General features: G+C 42.9%; 1 protein-coding gene across 1 annotated transcript in view; it reads left to right on the top strand.

Moving 5' to 3' along the window:
* The window catches only part of LOC145400804 (voltage-dependent T-type calcium channel subunit alpha-1G-like), a 470,580-nt gene that overhangs the window by 314,167 nt on the left and 135,321 nt on the right, over nt 1-21,092 (top strand). Inside the window, exon 28 of the mRNA XM_080273240.1 lies at nt 19,885-20,036. Coding sequence (XP_080129366.1) covers nt 19,885-20,036 — 152 coding nt within the window. The remainder of the gene's footprint in view (nt 1-19,884; nt 20,037-21,092) is intronic.

The following is a 21,092-nucleotide window of genomic DNA, read 5'->3' as shown; positions in this document are numbered from 1 at the left end:
CACGAGCACTTGTGTCACACTTTGACACAGACACAACATCAGCAATAGAGGGAACCCATGGGGTGACCCCATAAGAAATTGCTTACCTGTGATCAGTGGGTCTGTCGGACCAGACATGACCGAGATTGAGCAACAGCAGCAATAACAGCACCCCCAGCTTCTGCCAACAGAAAGCTTATCTCAACTGCTTGCATCCTTGATATATTTCTTCACCCATTTTCCAGGGTTCACATGAATAAGCAGCCTATGAATCAGAGTGAAACTTTTGGTACAGTATATGAGAGGTTTTGGTGATTCTGATGTTCCTCTTTTTAAACTATATTTTTCTGTCTATACCATGTGGCCCAGTTGTTTGTGAGAAGCTTTTATGCTGTAATTGATTTACTGACTATTTAATGGTGGTGGACTTTGAGCAACTTTGAATAAATACTAATTATCCACATGTATTTGTTGGTGTTGATTGAGTAAAGGTTTATAGTATTGGATACTTCATCAGAGAGTAATAATTTCTTGAAATATAACTGAGGTTGCAGTGCTGGAGAGAGATGCCTTCATGTGGTGGCACTGATATAACTGGGCATTCTGCCACCCATTTATACAAATGGCTTTCAATTTCCTCCCCATCCTTAAGAAGGAGAATGTTGGACTGTAGAAGGACAGTTACAGCCTGCAGACCACTTGGTTCACATTCAGTTTAGCCTTGGGCCACAGTAACTGCAAATAACTAGGGTAAAATCATATACCAGTATACTGTGGTGCAGTGTGTACATTGTGGTAATGTTTGGTAGGTTTTGAATAACAATTGGTGATGGAATATTTGAGGAGTCCCGATGTGTGGTGTTAACAGTTTATTGACCAGCCTTCATACTGACACTTTGTGACAAGAATTTAGGACATATTAGTCTCAGCACTCAGCCTCGGAGTCCCCAGGGGGGGGGACCATAAAAGCCCCCACCTTCCTCTCCTCTCCCGGTGACGACTCAAGATGCCTGGAACCACTGTCTGACTCACTTCTTCTTCATTTCTGCAACATTCGCGGCCTTTCCTCAAACTTTCGCTCTGTTGAGCACCACCTCTCCTCCTCTAAACCTCACCTTCTTTTTCTAACTGAGACTCAGCTGTCTGAGGCAACTGACAGCATACCCAATTCTGTATCCTCCTACTTTCTCTATACTCATTTCAAAGCCAAAGGTGGCTGTCCTGTATACATACGCAACAACCTATCTTGCTCTCGTGTTCCTGAACTTGATTCTTCTGAATTCTCTACACTCTGGCATTGGCTTTCCTGTCATTCTCTGAGTAAATATATCTGTGCTGTTTACTTATCCCCTAATTCTACTGACTATCAAAAATTCTTCGACTATCTTACTTCTACAGTGGAACACATTCTATCCATTTCCCCTTTCTTTGAAATCTCCATTTTAGGAGATTTCAATGTTCACCACCACCTTTGGCTCTCCTTTCACTGATCCACCTGGTGAACATGCCTACATTTTTTCTATCCTTAATGACCTAGAGCAGCTTGTACAGCACCCTACCTGTATCCCAGACCGCCTTGGAGAGAGCTCCAACATACTTGACCTCTTCCTTACAACTAATCCTTCTGCTTACACTGTTGATCTTTTCTCTCCATTGGGCTCCTCTGATCACAACCTTATCACCTTAACCTGTCCTATCACTCCGGTACGGCCTGTGGACCCTCCAGGGAAACGTTGTCTGTGGCATTTTGGAGCCGCAGATTGGGAGGCCCTCAGGCTGTACTTCTTTGATTTTTCCTGGAATGAATATTGCTTTCATGGCCGGAAGCCATCTGCGTGTGCCTTGCACACTACGGAGGTTATTCTCTTGGGCATGGAAGCATACATTCCTTTCTCGTAACCTTTGTCTAACGCAAGAAAGCCTTGGTTTAATCACGCTTGTTCTAATGCTATCCGCAACAAGGAGGGGGCCTACAAAAGGTACCGGAGCCAACCCACCCCTGAATCACATCATCTTTACGTTTCTGCCCGGAATCGTTCTAAGTCCGTTCTTCGCTCTGCTAAAAATAATTTCATCCGTACTAAATGCTCTCAACTCTCCAACTCAAATTCTTCCCGCTCCTTCTGGCACCTTGCCAAAAACCTTTCTAACAACTTTACATCATCATGTTCCCTCCTCTTTTCTACTCTGATGGTTCTGTAGCTATTTCTTCTATTGATAAAGCAGATCTCTTTGCACAGACTTTCTCCTATTCCACCTTAGACGATTCCAGTGCTGTTCCTCCATCACTTCCCCCCTTAGACTTCCTCATGGCTAACATTAAAATTTCTTCAGCTGATGTATTTTCTGCGATTGCTGGCCTCAGTACTAACAAGGCATATGGGCCTGATAGAGTCCCTCCTGTTGTTCTCAAGAACTGTGCTTCTGTGCTTACACCGTGCCTAGGCAAACTCTTTCGCCTTTGTCTGTCAACTTGTACCTTTCCTTATTGCTGGAAGTTTGCTCTCATTCAGCCAGTCCCAAAGAAGGGTGACCATTCCCAACCCTACAACTGTCGTCCAGTTGCCGTATCATCCTGTATTTCAAAAGTTTTTGAGTCAATTCTCAATAGAAAAATTTTAAAGCATCTTTCCTATCACAACCTTCTTTCTGATCGTCAGTACGGGTTCCGTCAGGGACACTCGACTGGCGATCTTCTCACCTACCTTTCAGACTCCTGGTCATCCACCTTTCTGGACTTTGGCGAAAGCTTTGCCATTGCACTTGACATCTCAAAGGCTTTCATTCGAGTCTGGCATAAATCTTTAATTTCCAAACTGCCCTTTTACGGTTTCTATCCTTCTATCTGTGCCTTCGTCGCTAGCTTCCTTTCTGGTCGTTCCATAGCCGCTGTTGTAGACGGCCATCGTTCTTCTCCTAGATCCATCAACAGTGGTGTTCCTCAGGGCTCTGTCCTATCACCAACTCTCTTCCTTTTATTCATCAATGACCTTCTAAGCTGTGCATCTAACCCTATCCACTCATACGCTGATGACTCCACCGTTCACCTTTCCATTCGGTTCCTGGAACACCCATCTCAGCAGTTACTTCAACAAACAAGGGATGAGGCTATGGCACACCTAATGTTTGACTTGGTTCGTGTCTCTGACTGGGGTGAAAATAATCTGTTTTTTTTAATGCATCTAAGACTCAGTTCTTACACCTATCAACCCAACAAAATCTTCCACAGCTATACCCACTAATGTTTAATAATATTCAGCTTAATCCTGCATCATCCTTGAACATGCTTGGGGTTTCATTTACTAGGGACATATCTTGGAACGATCATATTAAATCTCTTGTAAAATCTGGTTCCAAGAGATTAGGTGTGCTAATCTGACTCCGTTCTTTCTTTACCCCTGCACAATTGTTGACTCTATACATGGGTTTTATCCGCCCCTGTGTGGAGTACAACTCTCATGTGTGGGGAGGCTCCCCACAGACAACTCTTCTCAATAGGGTGGAGTCAAAGGCTTTTCGTCTCATTAACTCTCCTCCTCTTACTGACTCCCTTCAACCTCTGTCTCTTTGCCGCACTGTTGCATCTTTATCTCTTTTCTATTGCTACTTTAATGGTCACTGCTCACATGAACTGTCTGCATCCATTCCTCCATCTTTATGACTGGCGCGTAGCACCCATCTAGCAGCAAACTCTCATCCCTTTTCTGTCCAACTCTTTAATGCAAGAGTTAACCATCACTCCCAGTCCTTCATTTATGCAACAGGTCAACTCTGGAACTGTCTCCCTCTGTCTGTATTTCCTGCTGCCTGTGATCTCCAGTCTTTCAAACGCAGTGTGTCCATGCATCTTGGAATGAATGGATCTTGGACATTCCCATGATGATGATAGCCAATGAAAACTTCTGATCAAGTAGCCTTCCCCGCCCGCTATCGTGACGTGATCGTGATGCCGCCCAATTAAAAACGCTTCTGCTGTCCCGTGATGTTTTGTTTAAATTTCTCCCGCCACTCAGTCGCATAATTCGCATTGGAAGGTGCTTTTTTCTTGCTCCATTTTCTGCCCTTGTTACTGCATTTTACCCTGCTCACGATGCCTAGGAAGCCTTCTGAGAACCCCAAGAAGCGTCGACACCTCCCTCAGGCCACTAAGCTAGAAAGCATCGAGAGAAAGAAGAAAGGGGAGGGGAAAGTTGACATTGCCAAGGCCTACGACATGAATGAAGCCAATGTGAGGACCATAATAAAAAACCAAGACAAGATCCTGGCAGCAGTGAAGGCTTACAGAGTGCTAGGACAGGCAGAAGCAGGACCTTCCATGGCTGTGGACGAAGATAGTGATTCTGATTGTGATTTCGAAGGATTTATGAGGGAGGTTGAGGAGGAGCAGCAGCCATTTCCCGCTAGTGACGCCAGCAGCCATCCTCCGGGTACCCAGTAGGACTACCTACAGCCTTGGATACCACCTTCCATTCCCAGCAAGCCCACCAACACTATCCTAAAAGGTTAGTTATCATTCATAGCACAGTACCATTTATTATAATTACAATAGTACCAATATATGTATAGGTATATGGTACGTATTTGGGGTGACTTTTCCTAGGGTTGCTGACATAATTCATTTTTCCCCATAAGCTCTGTTGTTTGTCCAACACGTTTTTGGTCCAACACGGGACCCATGCATGACAATATTACAGTGTTGGATGCAAGGGTACTGTATATATATATATATATATATATATATATATATATATATATATATATATATATATATATATGGATACAGTGTATATATATATATATATATTTTTCCCCATAAGGTGTGTTTTTTAAACTCACGTTTTACCAACTCACGGCATGAGTTCAGAAGGAAATTGCGGTGAGTTAGGCAAGTGCGGTATATATGTGTGTATATATATATATATATATATATATATATATCTATATCTATATATATATATATATATATATATATCTATCTATCTATAGCCCGACGCCCTGATCCCGCAAAGGGTGGCCGCAGACAAAACGCCTCCAAGTCGCTCAGTCACCCACCATTTGACTACCCTCCCCCCAACTCACCCCCCCTCCCTCACATACCTTTCAACTCCATCCCTCCACCTCATCCTCGGTCTACCCCTCCCTCTCCCTCCCTCTACCTCACCTACATACACCCTCTTAGTCAGTCTTTTATTTTCCATTCTCTCCACATGTCCAAACCACCTCAGTGTATTTCTCCTAATCTTCTCAACCACATCCACATCCACCCCACAGCGTTCCTTCACTTCTTCATTCGTCAACCTGTCCGTCCATGTTGCTCCACATGCTCCTCTCAGGTAGCTCATTTCCACTGCTCTCACTCTTGACTTGTTCCCCTCTTGCAAGGTCCTCGCCTCGCTTCCATACGTCAGGGTAGGGATCACAATACTATCATACAGTGATTTCTTAGCTTCCATACTTACCTCCCTATTTCTCATCACTGCTTTCAGTGAACCAACAACCTTCCTTCCCTGCTGTACTCTTTCACACACTTCATTCCCCAAAGTTCCATCCTTACTCATCACACTACCCAAGTACTTGAATGCACTCACACTCTCCATATCCTCACCATCCAACCTCACTGTACATTCTGTGACTTCATTCCTCTCAAATACCATAACTTTACTTTTGTTTACATTAACTGTCAGCTTCCTCCTCCTACACACTGTCCCAAATTCATTCACCAAACCTTGCAACTCCTATTCATCTTCATTCAACAATATTGTATCATCAGCAAACAGCAACACCGGAATCTTACAAAACTCACCCTCATTCATTAGAGCCACCCCCACATCCACTGCCCTACCCTGCACCTCCTTTACAACCCCATCCATGTATATATTAAACAGCCATGGAGACATCACACAACCCTGTTTCAGTCCCACATTGAGATAAAAAAATTCACTCAGCTCACCATCCACTTGCACCGTAGCCCTAGCTCCTTCGTACATACTCTTCACAGCATTCAGCAATTTCCCATCCACTCCATATATTCTTAATACCTTCCACATACCTTGCCTATCTATTCTGTCATAAGCTTTCTCCAAGTCCTTGAAGGCAGCATACACTTTCTTTCCCTTCTCTAGATACTTCTCTACTAAACATTTTAGAACAAATATCTGATCTACACACCCTTTTCCCTTCCTAAATCCCCCTTGTTGTTCTCCAACTAGCTCCTCTGTCATATGCCTAACCCTATCAGTGAGTATTCTACCATATATTTTACCAGTCACACTAAGAAGCCAAATACACCTATGGTTACCACATACTTCTCTCTCCCCTTTTCCTTTATATAAAGGACATCAATTTCTCTCTCTTCTCCACCAACAATCTATTATTCCTATCTTTCACTCCCCTACTATTTCCCCTTTCACACTGCCTTACTTTCTTTACCTGCTTCCAAAACAATTTCTTACTCTCCCTCCATTTCACACTCAGATTCCTCCCAAACTCTTCATCCACTTTCTTCTTACTCTCCTTCACCAGTCTCTTCACCTCCCTTCTCCTACTCACATATACCTCTCTCTTCTCTCTCTCATCTTCTCCCCTACCTCTACTTGCTAACCATTCACTATATGCCTTCTTCTTTTGTTCTACAGCTCGTTTCACCTCATCATTCCACCATGCTGTCCCTTGCACACCCTTGCATCTCCTCCTCACTCTACAAACCACCTCACACGCTGCGCCTATCTCTTCCGTAAATATCTTTCATACGTCTTCCACCCCTTCCATCTGCTCTAGCTCATACCTTCCCAATCTTTCTTCTACTGTGGTCTTATACTCTGCCATTTTCTCCCTATCTTGCAAATTCTCCACTCTTCTCACAAGAGCTGTTTCCTCCTGTCTTCCCCTTCGTCTCCTCAACCATTTTCTTTGCAGCTTCACCTTGGCCATCACTAAGTGATGGTCCGAGACTCCATTCCCCCACCCTCTGCACACTCTTGCATCCAACACTTGTCTTCTCATTCGCTCATCCACACACCCGTAGTCTATCATTGCCTTTCGGTCAACAAATTCACAATCCATCCTCCTCATTACTCTCCATGTATACTGGTGGATCATCTTATGTCAAAGTAGGTGTTGGCTATTGCCAACCCCTTACCAGCACAGATGTCCACCAAAGCACTACCATTCCCATCTATCTATCTATCTATCTATCTCTCTCTCTCTCTCTCTCTCTCTCTCTCTCTCTCTCTCTCTCTCTCTCTCTCTCTATATATATATATATATATATATTGTATACTGTATATATAAGTGGTAGGTGGTGGAGACCATCATCCATTCACTTGATGTAGTGCTGTCTACTTTTTCCTTCACCATTATCATTAATTTTCTGTGTCAGCCTTCTGCTCTTCTGATTTCTCCCATCTTTCTTGTCACTTTTTATTACTCGTCTTTCCTCTTCATGTGGTTTTACATTGATTGACAAGCCAAATGGTTTCCTGTAAGCCAGGTAACTATTTACAACACTGGGTTCGTTCGTTTGTCATTCATCTTTGAAGGCTCCAACATGCTTGCATGCATGGGCCTTGGTCACCTAATGGCAGGTCTCCATGCTGCCCTGTCTCTGGCAACTTCCCTATTCAGTCCCTTATGCCAGAGGTCACACTCGGTGACCTCGTCCCAGGTCTTTTTCAGTCCACCTCTTGCAACCCTACCCTTGACATAAACACTTCTCACTTTCTGAACCCAATTATCATCCTCCATCCTCTCCATATGCCCAAACCATCTTAGTCTACCTCTCCTCATCACAACACCAATGCACTCCATTCTAATCCTCCCCCTTAACTCTTCCATCATAAACCTAGCCCCCTCAGGCCTCACACTCAGGGACGCACTGAACATCCATGTAATCATTGTCCAATGTGTATTTTTAAGCTAGTGAATATCCTCTTCCTTTTCTCTCTAAGTCTCATTGCCATACAGCATTACATTCCTAACACATGATAGCGTGAAGAACAACATAAATGTAGATACTGTGGAAATGGGAGAAGGCAGGGCTGAAGTGATATATATGAAATTAGAAACTGGAGAGAATGTTAAGAGAGATATGGTGGTAGTGTATGTTCCCCCAAAGACGAGAGCATGGAAGGATGATGAATACCATGAGATGTTGTCAGATATGGCTAGCTACTTGCAAAAAATAATTGAGAAAAGCAATATAATTTTGGTGGGTGACTTTAATTGTAAAGAGGTGAACTGGGAGGAATGGTACTCGGGAGGTGGCGAGGATTCGTGGGGCACTATGTTATTAAATATAATAATGAAGCAACGTTGGGTCTGGTTAGTACTTGGATGGGTGACCGCCGGGGAACACCAGATGCTGTTGGCATCCCTACGTCAAGTGGGGTTGGTGGAGGATTAGTGCCCCTCCCTGTAAAACAACTAACTCTAAGCCCTTGGCCACCCTGTCTGGGATACATGGCGTCTGGCAATGAATGAATGAAATGAATGAATAATGTGATGACGCAATGGGTCAAAGAAGAGACACGGTTTCGAGGTGAGGACACACCAGCAAGGTTAGATTTACTGTTCACCAAAGAACCCGATGTAATAGAATCATTGGAATATCTCTGTCCTTTGGGAAAATGTGATCACGTCGTCATTGAGTTCCAGATGTTAATAGGAAACGTCGAGCCAAGAGACGAGCTTCATAGACAGGGAAGATACAACTTTGGCAAAGCAAATTTTACAGGATTGAGTAACTTTTTTGAAAATACGGATTGGAGAAAATTCAGAGAAACAAGAGAGATACAGAGGAAGTGGGATATCTTTCTAGACCTCTATAATTTGGGAGTGGAAAAATTTGTACCAAGAGTAAGAGGGAAAGAAAACAGGAAAAAGGAGTGGTTTAATAGAAGGTGTATGATAGCCAAAAAAGAGAGAGAGATAAGGCGTGGAACAATTGGAGAAAGAGAGGTAAAGACAGAACAAAGGAAGAATATAAAAGAACAAGAAACGAATACACAAGAATACGTAGGGAAGAAGAAAGGAATTTTGAAAAAGGTATAATTGACAAATGCAAGGATGAACCCAAACTGTTTTATAGATTTGTTAATGGCAAACTGAAACAAAAGGAAGGAATCACCAAGCTGAAAGTAGATGGAGAGGTCTTTAAGGATGCGGCAATGCAAGCAGAAATAATGAACAAACGTTTCCAGTCAGTTTTCACTAAAGAAAAGGAGCTTGTGGGAGGGGAGGGAGTGATTAGAAATGTTCCGGTGATGAAAGATATAAAAGTGGAGGTGCAGGAAGTGTATAAATTACTGGAAACCCAAGATGTAAGGAAAGCCCCAGGACCTGATGGAATTTCTAATTGGGTACTGAAGGAATGCAGAGAACAACTGGCGGATAAAATTCACAGCTTAATTGTATGCTCACTGGAAGAGGGGAAAGTGCCAAAAGAATGGAAGAGGGCAAATGTGGTACCAATTTACAAGGGAGGAAACAGGGAAGAACCCCTGAATTATAGACCAGTGTCTCTAACCAGCATGGTCGCAAAATTGTGTGAGAGAATCCTGAAAGACAGATGGATAAAATATCTGGAAGAGATGAATATTTTGGCTGAATGTCAGTTTGGATTCAGAAGTGGAAGGTCATTTGTTTCAAACTTGTTGAGCTTTTACTCAAGAGCGATTGATGTGGTACAGGAGAGAGATGGTTGGGTGGATTGTGTGTACTTAGACTTAGAGAAGGCCTTTGATAAGGTACCTCATAAGAGACTAATGTGGAAACTAGAATATATAGGAGGACTAAAGGGGAAACTTCTGGAATGGATGAGAGACTTTTTGAGAGACAGACAAATGAGGACAGTAATAAAGGAAAAGATGTCTGGATGGAGGGAAGTAACAAGTGGAGTCCCTCAAGGCTCAGTGTTGGCGCCAGTAATGTTCCTGATTTACGTAAATGATATGGTAGATGGAGTGAACAGTTATGCGAGTCTGTTTGCTGATGATGTAAAGATCTTGAGGAAGATAGAGGTTGAGGAGGATTGTAAAATACTGCAGGAGGATTTGGATAGGATACACAATTGGAGCCGGACGTGGGAAATGAAATTTAATGTAAAGAAATGTAAAATATTGGAAATGGGTAAAAGTACCAGGAGACCATCACTGAATTATTTTTTGGGTAATGAATTAATCACAAAAAGGAGAGAAGAGAAAGATTTGGGAGTGCTGGTCCAAGATAGTTTGTCACCAGAAAAGCACATTAACAAGATAGTTGGAGAGACTTATAAGCTCTTGACTAACATAAGAGTAGCATTTCATTATATGGATGAGGAAATGATGAAAAAATTAATAGTGGCCATGATCTGCCCCAGGTTAGAATATGCAGCGGTAGTGTGGTGCCCACACAAAAAGAAAGATATAAACAAGATTGAGAGAATACAAAGAACAGCAACCAAGATGGTCCCCAGTCTGACAGACCTGTCATACAGAGAGAGGCTGGAAAAACTGGATTTGCCTTCGTTAGAGGAAAGGAGAAAGAGGGGAGACATGATTGCTGTGTTCAGGACCATGGTGGGAGTAGATAAAATTGACAAAGAAGATCTGTTTGTATGGGATAAGAGAGCAACAAGAGGACATGGAATGAAATTGAAAAAGTCAAGCTGCTTGAAGGATATCAAGAAATATAGCTTTCCTTACAGAAGTATAGACTTATGGAATAGCCTGGACAAAGAGATCGTCCAGTCTAAAAACTTAAACGAGTTTAAAGTTAAATTCGACTTATTGAGAAACAGCGACGGAAACCCACGAGCATAGTACATTCCGTGTATATCACAATTAGGTATATTCTTAAATATTTGGAACGACTTAGACAAAGAGGTGGTGCATGAGAAAAACATTCATGTGTGTAAAGGTAGACTTGATAAATGTGGATATGGAGACAGGACAACACGAGCATTGCTCAATTCCTGTATACTACAAATAGCTAAATACATGCTGCATACAAACATGCCATAGCACGGAGGGAGAGCCCTGTCAGTATCAGGAGAGACAACTGCTCCCTGAACTTCCAACCACTCCACACTCTAGCCACAACCTCCAGCACATAACATGTCTTCCGAATACCAAACTCTTTCACACTCAAGAGACTCACCAGCATGTTCAATCCTTTCACGCCTGACAGTCTCCACGTTCTCTCCCTGACTTACCGCATACAGGTAATAATTTTTCCCGTAGTCTGCTTCTAATACCACTACATCTCTTATGCACCCACTTATCTAAGACACTTCACAAGATGGATTTACTTCCCATGCCCTTGGGACAAATCACACATGGCCACTTTCCTTCTTCTTTGACAGTTCCGCCACCAGCCCTAGATACCATCAGTTTTGTTTTATCTGCATTTACTCTTAAGCCTACAGTATGTGCCTCATACCATCTCTCCACATCCTAAATCTTTCCTCTGTCATCCTTTCATTCTTTGCAGTCAATGCCAAATCATCAGCATACAACATCTTCCACAGGAGTTCTTTTCTGAAGTCACGTGAGAGGGCTTCAAGTACCGTGTTAAACGACAAGAGGCCCAAAACTGACTCTTGGTGCACACCAGCATTCACGGAAAACCCAGTCAAATCTCCATTCACCCTTACCTGGGTGCATGCAACCACATACATGGCCAGAACCACCCTAACCAGCCACTCCTCAATTCCAAGCTTTCTCATTGCCCACTGCTCCACCTCTCTTGAGACATTGTAAAAGGCATTCAGGAAATCAACAAAAACGAAATACAGCTCTATTTTCTTTCATCTGTATTTTTCCTGAAACTGTCAAACAGTGATTATGGCATCATTGTTCCCTTTGCTTGACATAAACCCAAACTGCATCTCATCACTATTCACTCTTACCTTCATTATCTGATCCAAAAACTTAATGCCTCCATAATGTCGTCTTCCCAGGGTATCACCCCTCCCATTGTACACATTTACAGTTACACTCTTCAGCCAGTCACATGGGACAACACACTCATATATTATCATTTTCATCAAATTTGTGACTAACCCCACTCCTGTATCTCTTGAGGCTTTCAACATTTTAGCAGTCAACCCAGACACACCTGGTGCCTTCCCCACCTGCATCCTGCCTATTGTCCTGCTCACAGTAATACTGTCAATCAAAGGCCAAGGGCCAAATGCTGGATCTGCAGACTCCAAACTTTATCTCTCCCAGTCAGACTCCTTATTCAGCAACCTGCTGTAATGCTCTCTCCATGTGTCTTTAATATCCCCACTTCACCACTACCCTTCCTTCCTCATTCTTCACACCCTGCTCACCTAGGGTATGCCCATTCTCCCTCATCATCGGATTCGCCACCTTAAATATCTTATTCTTCCTTTCCCCACTATTTAGGTTATCAAGTAAAAGTTCCTGTGACTCAGACTTCGCTCTGCAAACCTCTTTTCTAGCTGTACGCTTGGCAGCCAAGTATTCGTGTCTGTTGCCATCCTCTTCCATTCCCAGAAAAGCCTTCTTTTCTCCTTGACTGCAGCTTCTACACCCTCATCCCACCACCAGGTTACTTTATGTCTTGGTGGACCTCTTGTCCATCCACTCTGTCCATATATTGAATCAGTAACTCTCAAAAGGTTCCTCTTGAGGGCTCTGTACTGTTCATTAACACCTCTGTTAATGTCTCCCTGTTCAGCTACTACTCTCCTCATCTCCCTGTAGAAGGCATCCTTTACTGCTTGGGTTTCCAGCTTCAGTACATTCCTCCTAGATGCATAGGTCCTCTTTTTCATCACTCGCTTCTTAGGCACCATGTCATATCAATAACTTGTTTTGCTCCACGTACTTTTCACTCTCTGTAACTTTAACATTGCTCACAAACCTCTTGTCAGCTCTCTTGACCAGGAAATAGTCTATCTGGCTGCTGTTTCCCCCAGACTGGTATGCACTCAACCTACTCTCTCATCATCATCATCATCATCATCATCATCATCCAATCCTACGTTGCCCCATGAGGAGTGTAGGAGCCCGGGGCTAGGCAAGTTGGTCCTGACATTTAAGATGAGAGTGACCAGCCTCACTCATCCCTGGGTGGCATTTCATGAACAGTAAACCCCAACCACTCCTTGGATATAAACTTTCACCGGCTTAATCCAATTGGCGCGGTGTAATTACCCATTAAACCACCAGGCGCTATAATTTGGTTATATGGTTACCACCGGGTGTAGTAAATGGTTTCCTGATGTACAGGAAACCATTTGGCTTGTCACTCATTGTAGAGTCACCCACAGGCAGAAGGAAGAGGAAAGAATGAAAGTAAGATAGAAGAGGGAGTGTAGTCACCCATAGGCAGAAGGATGAAGAAAGAATGAAGGAAAGAAAGACAGGAGAGGATGGATGGAAAAAAGAATGGAGGAGGGGAAAGGGCAGACACCTGAGGGGAGCACTAGATCAGGCGAGTGGATGGTGAGTGCCCCCATCTACCTACTCTCTCTCTTCCTAAAATGTGCATTGCACAGTCATGTTCATTGCCTCTCCATTCTCGAGTATCCTTTCCCTCTCCTCATTTCTTGTACCATTTGCACATCCCCCTTGTACTCCTTCATATCCTTGAGCTGCTTCATTTATGTAACCATTTAAACCCTCTCCCAAAACTACAATCTCATCATCCCCCATACCACTTACTACATGTTCTTAGTCATTTCAAAATCTGTCCTTCTCTTCCTCATCTAAGTGTGCATGTGGAATGTACACCGATATAAATGCAACCATTTTCCCACCGAACAAAATTTTTTCTACTTATTATCCTATCACTTACCCTCCTAACATTCATGACATATTCCACCTATATCTCCCCAGCCAACACACCCACACCACCATATCTGTCTCCCCTATCTTGCCAAAACAACTTATAAAAAACAATCCCTCCCAGCAATCTTTCTGGCTGATCCATCTCTATACTGGACTTCTTGCTCACATCCCACATCCTCCCGCCTCCTACTTAGGGTCTCAACCACTTCCCCCACTTTACCCTTCAAATTTCCCGCATTCCACAACGCCACTCTGATCCCCCTGGGTAATTTGGTGTCCTCTGGTTCTCTTTGAATTTCACTCTTTAACTTGGTCATAATCAGTAAAAACAATAAAGGGGAGAGACATGCCACAGGCCCCACCCACTGCACAGTCCCAGGTTTAGGCAATGGATCTAGTACCCCTAGCCCACCAGCCTTGACCAGTGGCTGTGGCAGTGGCCTAGGGGCACCCTGCCATGACAGTTACAGGAACACCGTCCTAGCATGCCTTGGCAATGTAACTGCCCCTCCATTATACACCCATGGATAGGGGAGCCTCCTGGGGTGCTACTCCCAGGTTCAGGCCCCTCTCTATTGGGCAGAAGTGGCAGCCTGAGAACCGCAATACCCTGTACCCTTTAGCACAGGTTCGAGCCCTATCTCACCCCGGCCCCACGATCTGTGGTGGCGGAGCCCTCATCACGCCTCTCCTCAAAAAGTCTGCCACTATATAACCAACCCGCACGTGTTACCTACGTGTCAACAAGTGGGTTGGCGTAGGGTTAGTGCCCTTCCCCGTAAAACAGCTAACCTAAAGACAAAAGGCCACCTCTTACAGAATTATGTCATATGGCTATAGATAGACATATATAATTTTTAATGCTTGTTCCAGAATATATTTTCTCACTGCAAGGGTGACTTTGAGAATTAGGGGGGTCAGTTATTATCATAATTAGCTCATTCGCTTTTCAAATTGAATAAAAGCATTGAGCAAAATTGATTGATTTTAAATTGTTTCATGGTACTCGAAACTCTGATGTGACTTCAGACTGGAGTCCCGTAGGAGTTCTTGTATACGGTACTGATGGTTTGGTGTTGATTGCAGAGAATGAGAGGATGGCAGAGGAATGATTTAGGAAATGGGGAAATGGAATATGGTGCAAGGGTTTGAGAGTACTGTACATGCAGATTTTTATGAAGTGATGATATCTAGCTCTGGTGGCGATACTGTCAGTGTAGAGGGAGTGTGACCATGTGCAGTTTGCCTTGAGGTTGTGGGAAGGAACTTCATCTTGTGCAGTGTTTGTAAGTGTGTGTGTAAGAGATGTAGTGGTGTTAGAGGTAGGCTGTGTAATAATTCAGATTTTGTGTGTGTTGTGTATTTACCTAGTTTTACCTATTTGTGATATACAGGAAATGAGCTACGCTCATGGGTTCTTGTCTCCATGTCTCAACCAGTCAAAATTTGCTTTAAATTTTTTTTTTTTTTTTTTTTTTTTTTTTTTTTAATGCAAGAAAGAAGGAACCAAAGGCCAAGAGCCTGCAAACCGTTCCTTCCAAGAAAAAAACAATACAAAAGAGAGCCAAATTCAAGATCAGTTCATTTCGAGATGCCTGGACACACTGCGTTTGAAAGACTGGAGGTCATAGGAAGTAGGAAATACAGACAGAGGGAGACAGTTCCAGAGTTGACCTGTTGCATAAATGAAGGACTGCAAGTTAACTCTTGCATTAGAGAGCTGGACAGAAAAGGGATGAGAATTTGTTGCTAGACGATTGCTACGCATCCGTTGTAGAGGTGGAGTGATGCAACCGGACAGTTCAGAGGAGCAGTGACCATGGAAGCAGTGATAGAAAAGAGATAAAGATGCAACAATGTGGTGAAGAAACAGAGGTTGAAGGGAGCCAGTAAGAGGAGGAGAGTTGATAAGACGAAAAGCCTTTGGCTCAATCCTATTGAGAAGAGCTGCATGTGGGGAACCTCCCCACACATGAGAGTTGTACTCTAAACAGGGGCGAATAAAACCCATGTATAAAGTCAAGAACTGTTCAGGGATAAAGAAGGTACGGAGTCAGCTAAGCATGCCTAATCTCCTGGAAGCAGATTTTACAAGAGATGTAATATGATCATTCCAAGATAAGTCCCAAGTGAATAAAACCCCAACCATTTTAAGAATGATGCAAGATTGAGCTGGATATTATAAAACGTTAGTGGGTACACGTGTGGAAGATTGTGTTGGGTAGATGGGTGTAAAAACTGAGTCTTTGATGCATTAAAAAACACGAGATTATTTTTACTCCAGTCAAATATACGAGCCAAGTCAGATATTAGGTGTGCCAAAACCTCATCTCTTGTTTGCTGAAGTAACTGCTGAGATGGGCGTTGTGGGTACTGAATGGAAAGGTGAATGGTGGAATCATCAGCATACGAGTGGATAGGGTTAGGGCAGAGCCCTGAGGAACACCACTGTTGATAGAAAAAGGAGAAGAACGTTAGCCATCTACAACAGTGACTATAGGATGACCAGAAAGGAAGCTATAGATGAAGGCACTGATAGAAGGATAGAAACCGTAAAAGGGCAGTTTGGAAATTAAAGATTTATGCCAGACTCGATTGAAAGCCTTTGAGATGTCAAATGCAATGGCAAAGCTTTTGGCAAAGTCCTGGAAGGAGGATGACCAGGAGTATAAAAGGTAGGTGAGAAGATCGCCAGTGGAGCACCCCTGACAGAACCCATACTGACAGTCAGAAAGAAGGTTGTGATAGGAAAGATGCTTTAATTTCTGTTAAGAATTGACACGAAAACTTTTGAGACACAGGATGTTAAAGCAATTGGACGATAGTTAGAGGGTTGGGAGTGGTCACCCTTCTATGGGACTGGCTGGATGAGAGTAAACTTCCAGCAAGAAGGAAGGGTACAAGTTGATAGACAAAGGCAAAACAGTTTGCCTAGGCAGAGTGTAAGCACTGAAGCACAGTTCTTGAGAACAACAGGAGGGACTCCATCAGGCCTATATGCCTTGTTAGTATGGAGGCCTGTGATGGCAGAAAATTCACCAGCTGAAGAAATTTTAATGTCAGCCATGAGGAAGCCTGAGGGGGGAAGTGATGGAGGAACAGCACTGGAATCATCTAAGGTGGAATTGGAGGAGAAAATCGAGCAAAGAGATCTGCTTTATCAGTAGAAGAAACAGCTACAGAGCCATCAGAATAGGAAAGAGGAGGGAAGGATGATAAGGGAAAGTTGTTAGAAAGGTTTTTGGCAAGGTGCTAGGAGCTGGAAGAATTTGAGTTGGAGAGTTGAGAGCATTTAGTACGGGTGAAATTATTTTTAGCAGAGCGAAGAACAGCCTTAGCACAATTCCAGGCAGAAATATAAACAAGATGTGATTCAGGGGTGGGTTGGCTCCGGTACCTATTATAGGCCCTCTCCTTGTTGCGGACAGCATTAGAACAAGCGTGGTTAAACCAAGGCTTTCTTACATTAGTCAAAGTATATGAGATGGGAATGTATGCTTCCATGCCCGAGAGAATAACCTCTGTAATGCGCAAGGCACACTCAGATGGCTCCCGGCCATGGAAGCAATAATCATTCTAGGGAAAATCAAAGAAATACTGCCTGAGGGCCTCCCAATCTGCAGCTCCAGAGTGCCACAGTTATCGTTTCTTTGGGGGGTCCACAGGCCATACCGGAGTGATAGGACAGGTTAAGGTAATAAGGCTGTGATCAGAGGAGCCCAATGGAGAGAAAAGATTAACAGTGTATGCAGAAGGATTAGGTGTAAGGAAGAGTTCATTTATGTTGGAGATATCTCCAAAGCAGTTAGGGATATGGGTATGGTGCTGTGCAAGCCGCTCTAGGTCATTAAGGATAGAAAAGATGTAGGCTAGTTCAGCAGGTGGATCATTGAAAGGAGAGGAGAGCCAAAGGTGGTGGTGAACATTGAAATCTCCTAGAATGGAGATTTCAGAGAAAGGAGAAATGGATAGAATGTGTTCCATCGTAGAAGTAAGATAGTAGAAAAGTTTTTCATAGTCAGTAGAATTAGGAGATAAGTAAACAGCGCAGATATATTTAATCAGAAAATGACTGGAGAGCCAAAGCCAGAGTGTTGAGAATTCAGAAGAATCAAGTTGAGGTTTTGGGATAGATCATCTCTTTGTCCAGGCATTTCCGCAGGTCAGTACATGTATATGGAAAACTTGATATACATCGAGCAACTTGTCTTTCTCAATTTCTTTCCATGTCCTCTTGTTGCTCCCTCATCCCACAAATACAGATCTTCTCTGTCAATTTTTTCTACTCCCATCCTGGCACTGAACACTTCAATCATGTCACCCCTCTCCCTTCTTCTAAGGAAGGCAGACCCAGCTTTTCTAGTCTTTCCTGCCAGGCTAGGGACCATCTTGGTTGCTGCTCTTCGTATTCCCTCAGTCTTTTTTGTACTGTATCATTCTTTTTATGTGGGGACCACACCACTGTCGCATATTCTAACCTGGGGTGGATATAAATTTTTCATCATCTCATCCATGTATTGAAATGCAACTTATGTTTGTCAAGAGCTAATATGTCTCCCAGACAGTCTTGTTAATGGGTTTTTCAGGTGACAAATTATCCTGGACCAACACTCCCAGGCCCTTCTCTTCTCTCGTTTTTGTGATTGGTTCCTTTCCCATTGAGTAATTCAGCGATTGCCTCTTAGTACTTTTACCTGTTTCCAATATTTTGCATATTTTGCATTCAAATTCATTTCCCATACCCGGCTCCAATCTTAAATCCTGTCCAGATCTTCCTGCAGCAGTTTACAATCCTCTTCAACTTCTGCTCTCCTCATGATCTTTGCATCATCTGCAAACAGACTTGCCTAACTGTTCATTCCATCCTCCGTATCACTTACGTAAATCAGGAACATAATGGGCGTCAGCACCGAGCCCTGCAGGACTCCATTAGTTAGTTCCCACCACCCTGACATCCCATCCATTATTACTGTCGTCATCTGTCAGTCTCTCATGAAGTCTCTCATCCAATCCAAAAGGCTCACCTTCATTCCTCTTATGTGCTCTAATTTCCATATTAGTCACTAATGGGGTACCTTGTCAAAGGTCCTCTCCAGATGGTGTGTGGGGGAAAGCATGCAGAGATAGAGATGAGAAAGGATTCACTTTACTGGAGTCTTCTGAGTGTGTGGAGGAGTTTTGTTATTTGGGGGACACAAAATGTGCTGGAGGTGAGGCTGGGCTTTATGCTTAGGGTTAGGAGTGGTTGGAAGAAGTTCAAGGAAATGTTTCCTCTCCTGACATTGAGAGGGCTCTTTCTTTATGCTAAGAGGTCCTTGTATGCAGCATGTGTTAGGAGTGTAATGCAGCACAGTGTGAAACTTAAGCAGTCAAGGAAGAGAATATTCTTTGGTTCAAAAATACATGGATGATTAGATGCATGTGTAGTGCATCCTTGAATGACAGATCTGGGGGGGTTAGGATTGTGAAGGAAGAGGTGAGTGGAAGGATGAGATTTGAATGTTAGTGTTATGATTAGAAGGGGTAGACTATGATGTTTTGAGCATGTGGAGAAGATGACAGCTGGTTGCACAGGGTAAAAGGTGTGAGTGTTGAGGATAGGGTTGCGAGAGGCAAAACAAAACCTGGATGAGGTCATAGAGTGTGACTCAGGGGATAAGAGAAAGAATAGAGTGGCTGCTAGAGATCAAGCAACATGGAGAGCTGCCATTAGGTGACCAAGGCCAGTGGATGCAAGCATGTTGGAGCCTTTATAAACAAATGGCAGATGATGATTGAATGAGATTGAAAGGGTTGACTTTGGAACTGGATGTTAGGCAGTAGTTTACCACTTCAATATTATGATGTAACTTTAGTTTTATTCTTGGCCCCACCAGATTTTTTTTTTTTTCATTTTGAGGTATGAGGAAACCTTTCACACTGAAAGTATTTGAAAGAGATTGGATATAATCCTCACACAGTGGGAAGTTTCCCACAGGCTCAATAAAATCATATGGAGAGAGCAAGAATAAAACTAAAAAAAAGTCAGTGTAGTGAAGGGTTCAAGTTAAAGCAGAGGTACTCAGTGCCAAGTGTTTGCTGACCATAACTGAATTTCCCTTGGCAGAAATGCGTGAGCCACCTTATTACAGCCAGTACTCCAAGGCACGGCTGTTCATCCACAATATTGTCACCAGCAAATATTTTGACTTGGCTATTGCAGCAGTGATTGGCCTAAATGTTGTCACAATGGCCATGGAGTTCTACAAAATGCCAAAGGTGAGGTGCATCTTAGGGCCATATATGTTAATGATTATAACCAATTTACAAGATAGTCAGGTCATTACAGTTGATTATTAATACTTTTTTTTTTTTTTTTTTTTTTTATGCATATTAATTTTATTGCAAAGTGTGTCTTAGGTGTTTGAGTGAAGACAAAGTTTTATAGAAAGCAATCTTATACACAACTTAAACTTAGGAGATCTTACAGATACAGTGCCTGTCTTTGCATTATACATCAGCAAACCTTGGAGTGAACATCATGACCCAAAAAATTTACAAAAAAAATAAATTTGGCAAGAACCATTCACCTAGTAGTCATTGGGCTTTCCTCACCCCTTGATGCGCTCCTTGAGGTATGTAGGTTCTGATTCAGTGAGTTTTCTGAGGATTGTAGGGTCTAAATTGGCCCACTTCTTCCAGGTGCGGATTTTGACTGGTTTCCACCATTTTCCGGAAACTGGTCAAGTGTGATAAATCTTTGTGCTATATATATATTTTGTAATTAAGAAATGTCATATTTCCTTATTATGGAAAACACATAGTGACCACCACCAGTGTCCATTACAACAGTCTTCCTTGCAACCTCTTCCCTTGGCGGGCTTGGAGACAACATACACACGCACCGGGCAACAACAGCACAAGAGACCACTTGTCGCTCTTCCCTTTTTGCCTGCAGGCGAGCTAACATTTGTATTTCAAATGCTGCCGTATGAAAAGCAGACAAGTATACATACACGTCACAGACAGACATGCTTCCCTGGTAGGTGGTTTAATTGATTAGTGCGTGATGCCAGTGGCTTGTCTGTGTTTGTTGAGTCAACTTATCTGTTTTAAACCATGCTTCTAAATATCATTCAGATATATTACATGCCAGTAGAAAAATTTGCCCAGCAAAAGATGTCAACAAAGAAGTGCGTGACTAGGAGAAATTTGTTTGATTTTGGAATTACCAAGAGACAAAAGACAGCGGAAGGTAAGATAATGTTTTATATGTCTGCTAGTAGGGCGTATTTTGAATGCTGACTGAATTAAGCATAAAGTAAAGGCCCTATT

This window comes from Coenobita brevimanus, chromosome 53, assembly GCF_032717465.1.
Source record: "Coenobita brevimanus isolate Jiangsu-jjx chromosome 53, ASM3271746v2, whole genome shotgun sequence".
Lineage (NCBI taxonomy): Eukaryota > Metazoa > Arthropoda > Malacostraca > Decapoda > Coenobitidae > Coenobita > Coenobita brevimanus.
The sequence above is the reverse complement of the archived record's forward strand: the minus strand, read 5'-3'. Positions and strand labels throughout refer to the sequence as shown.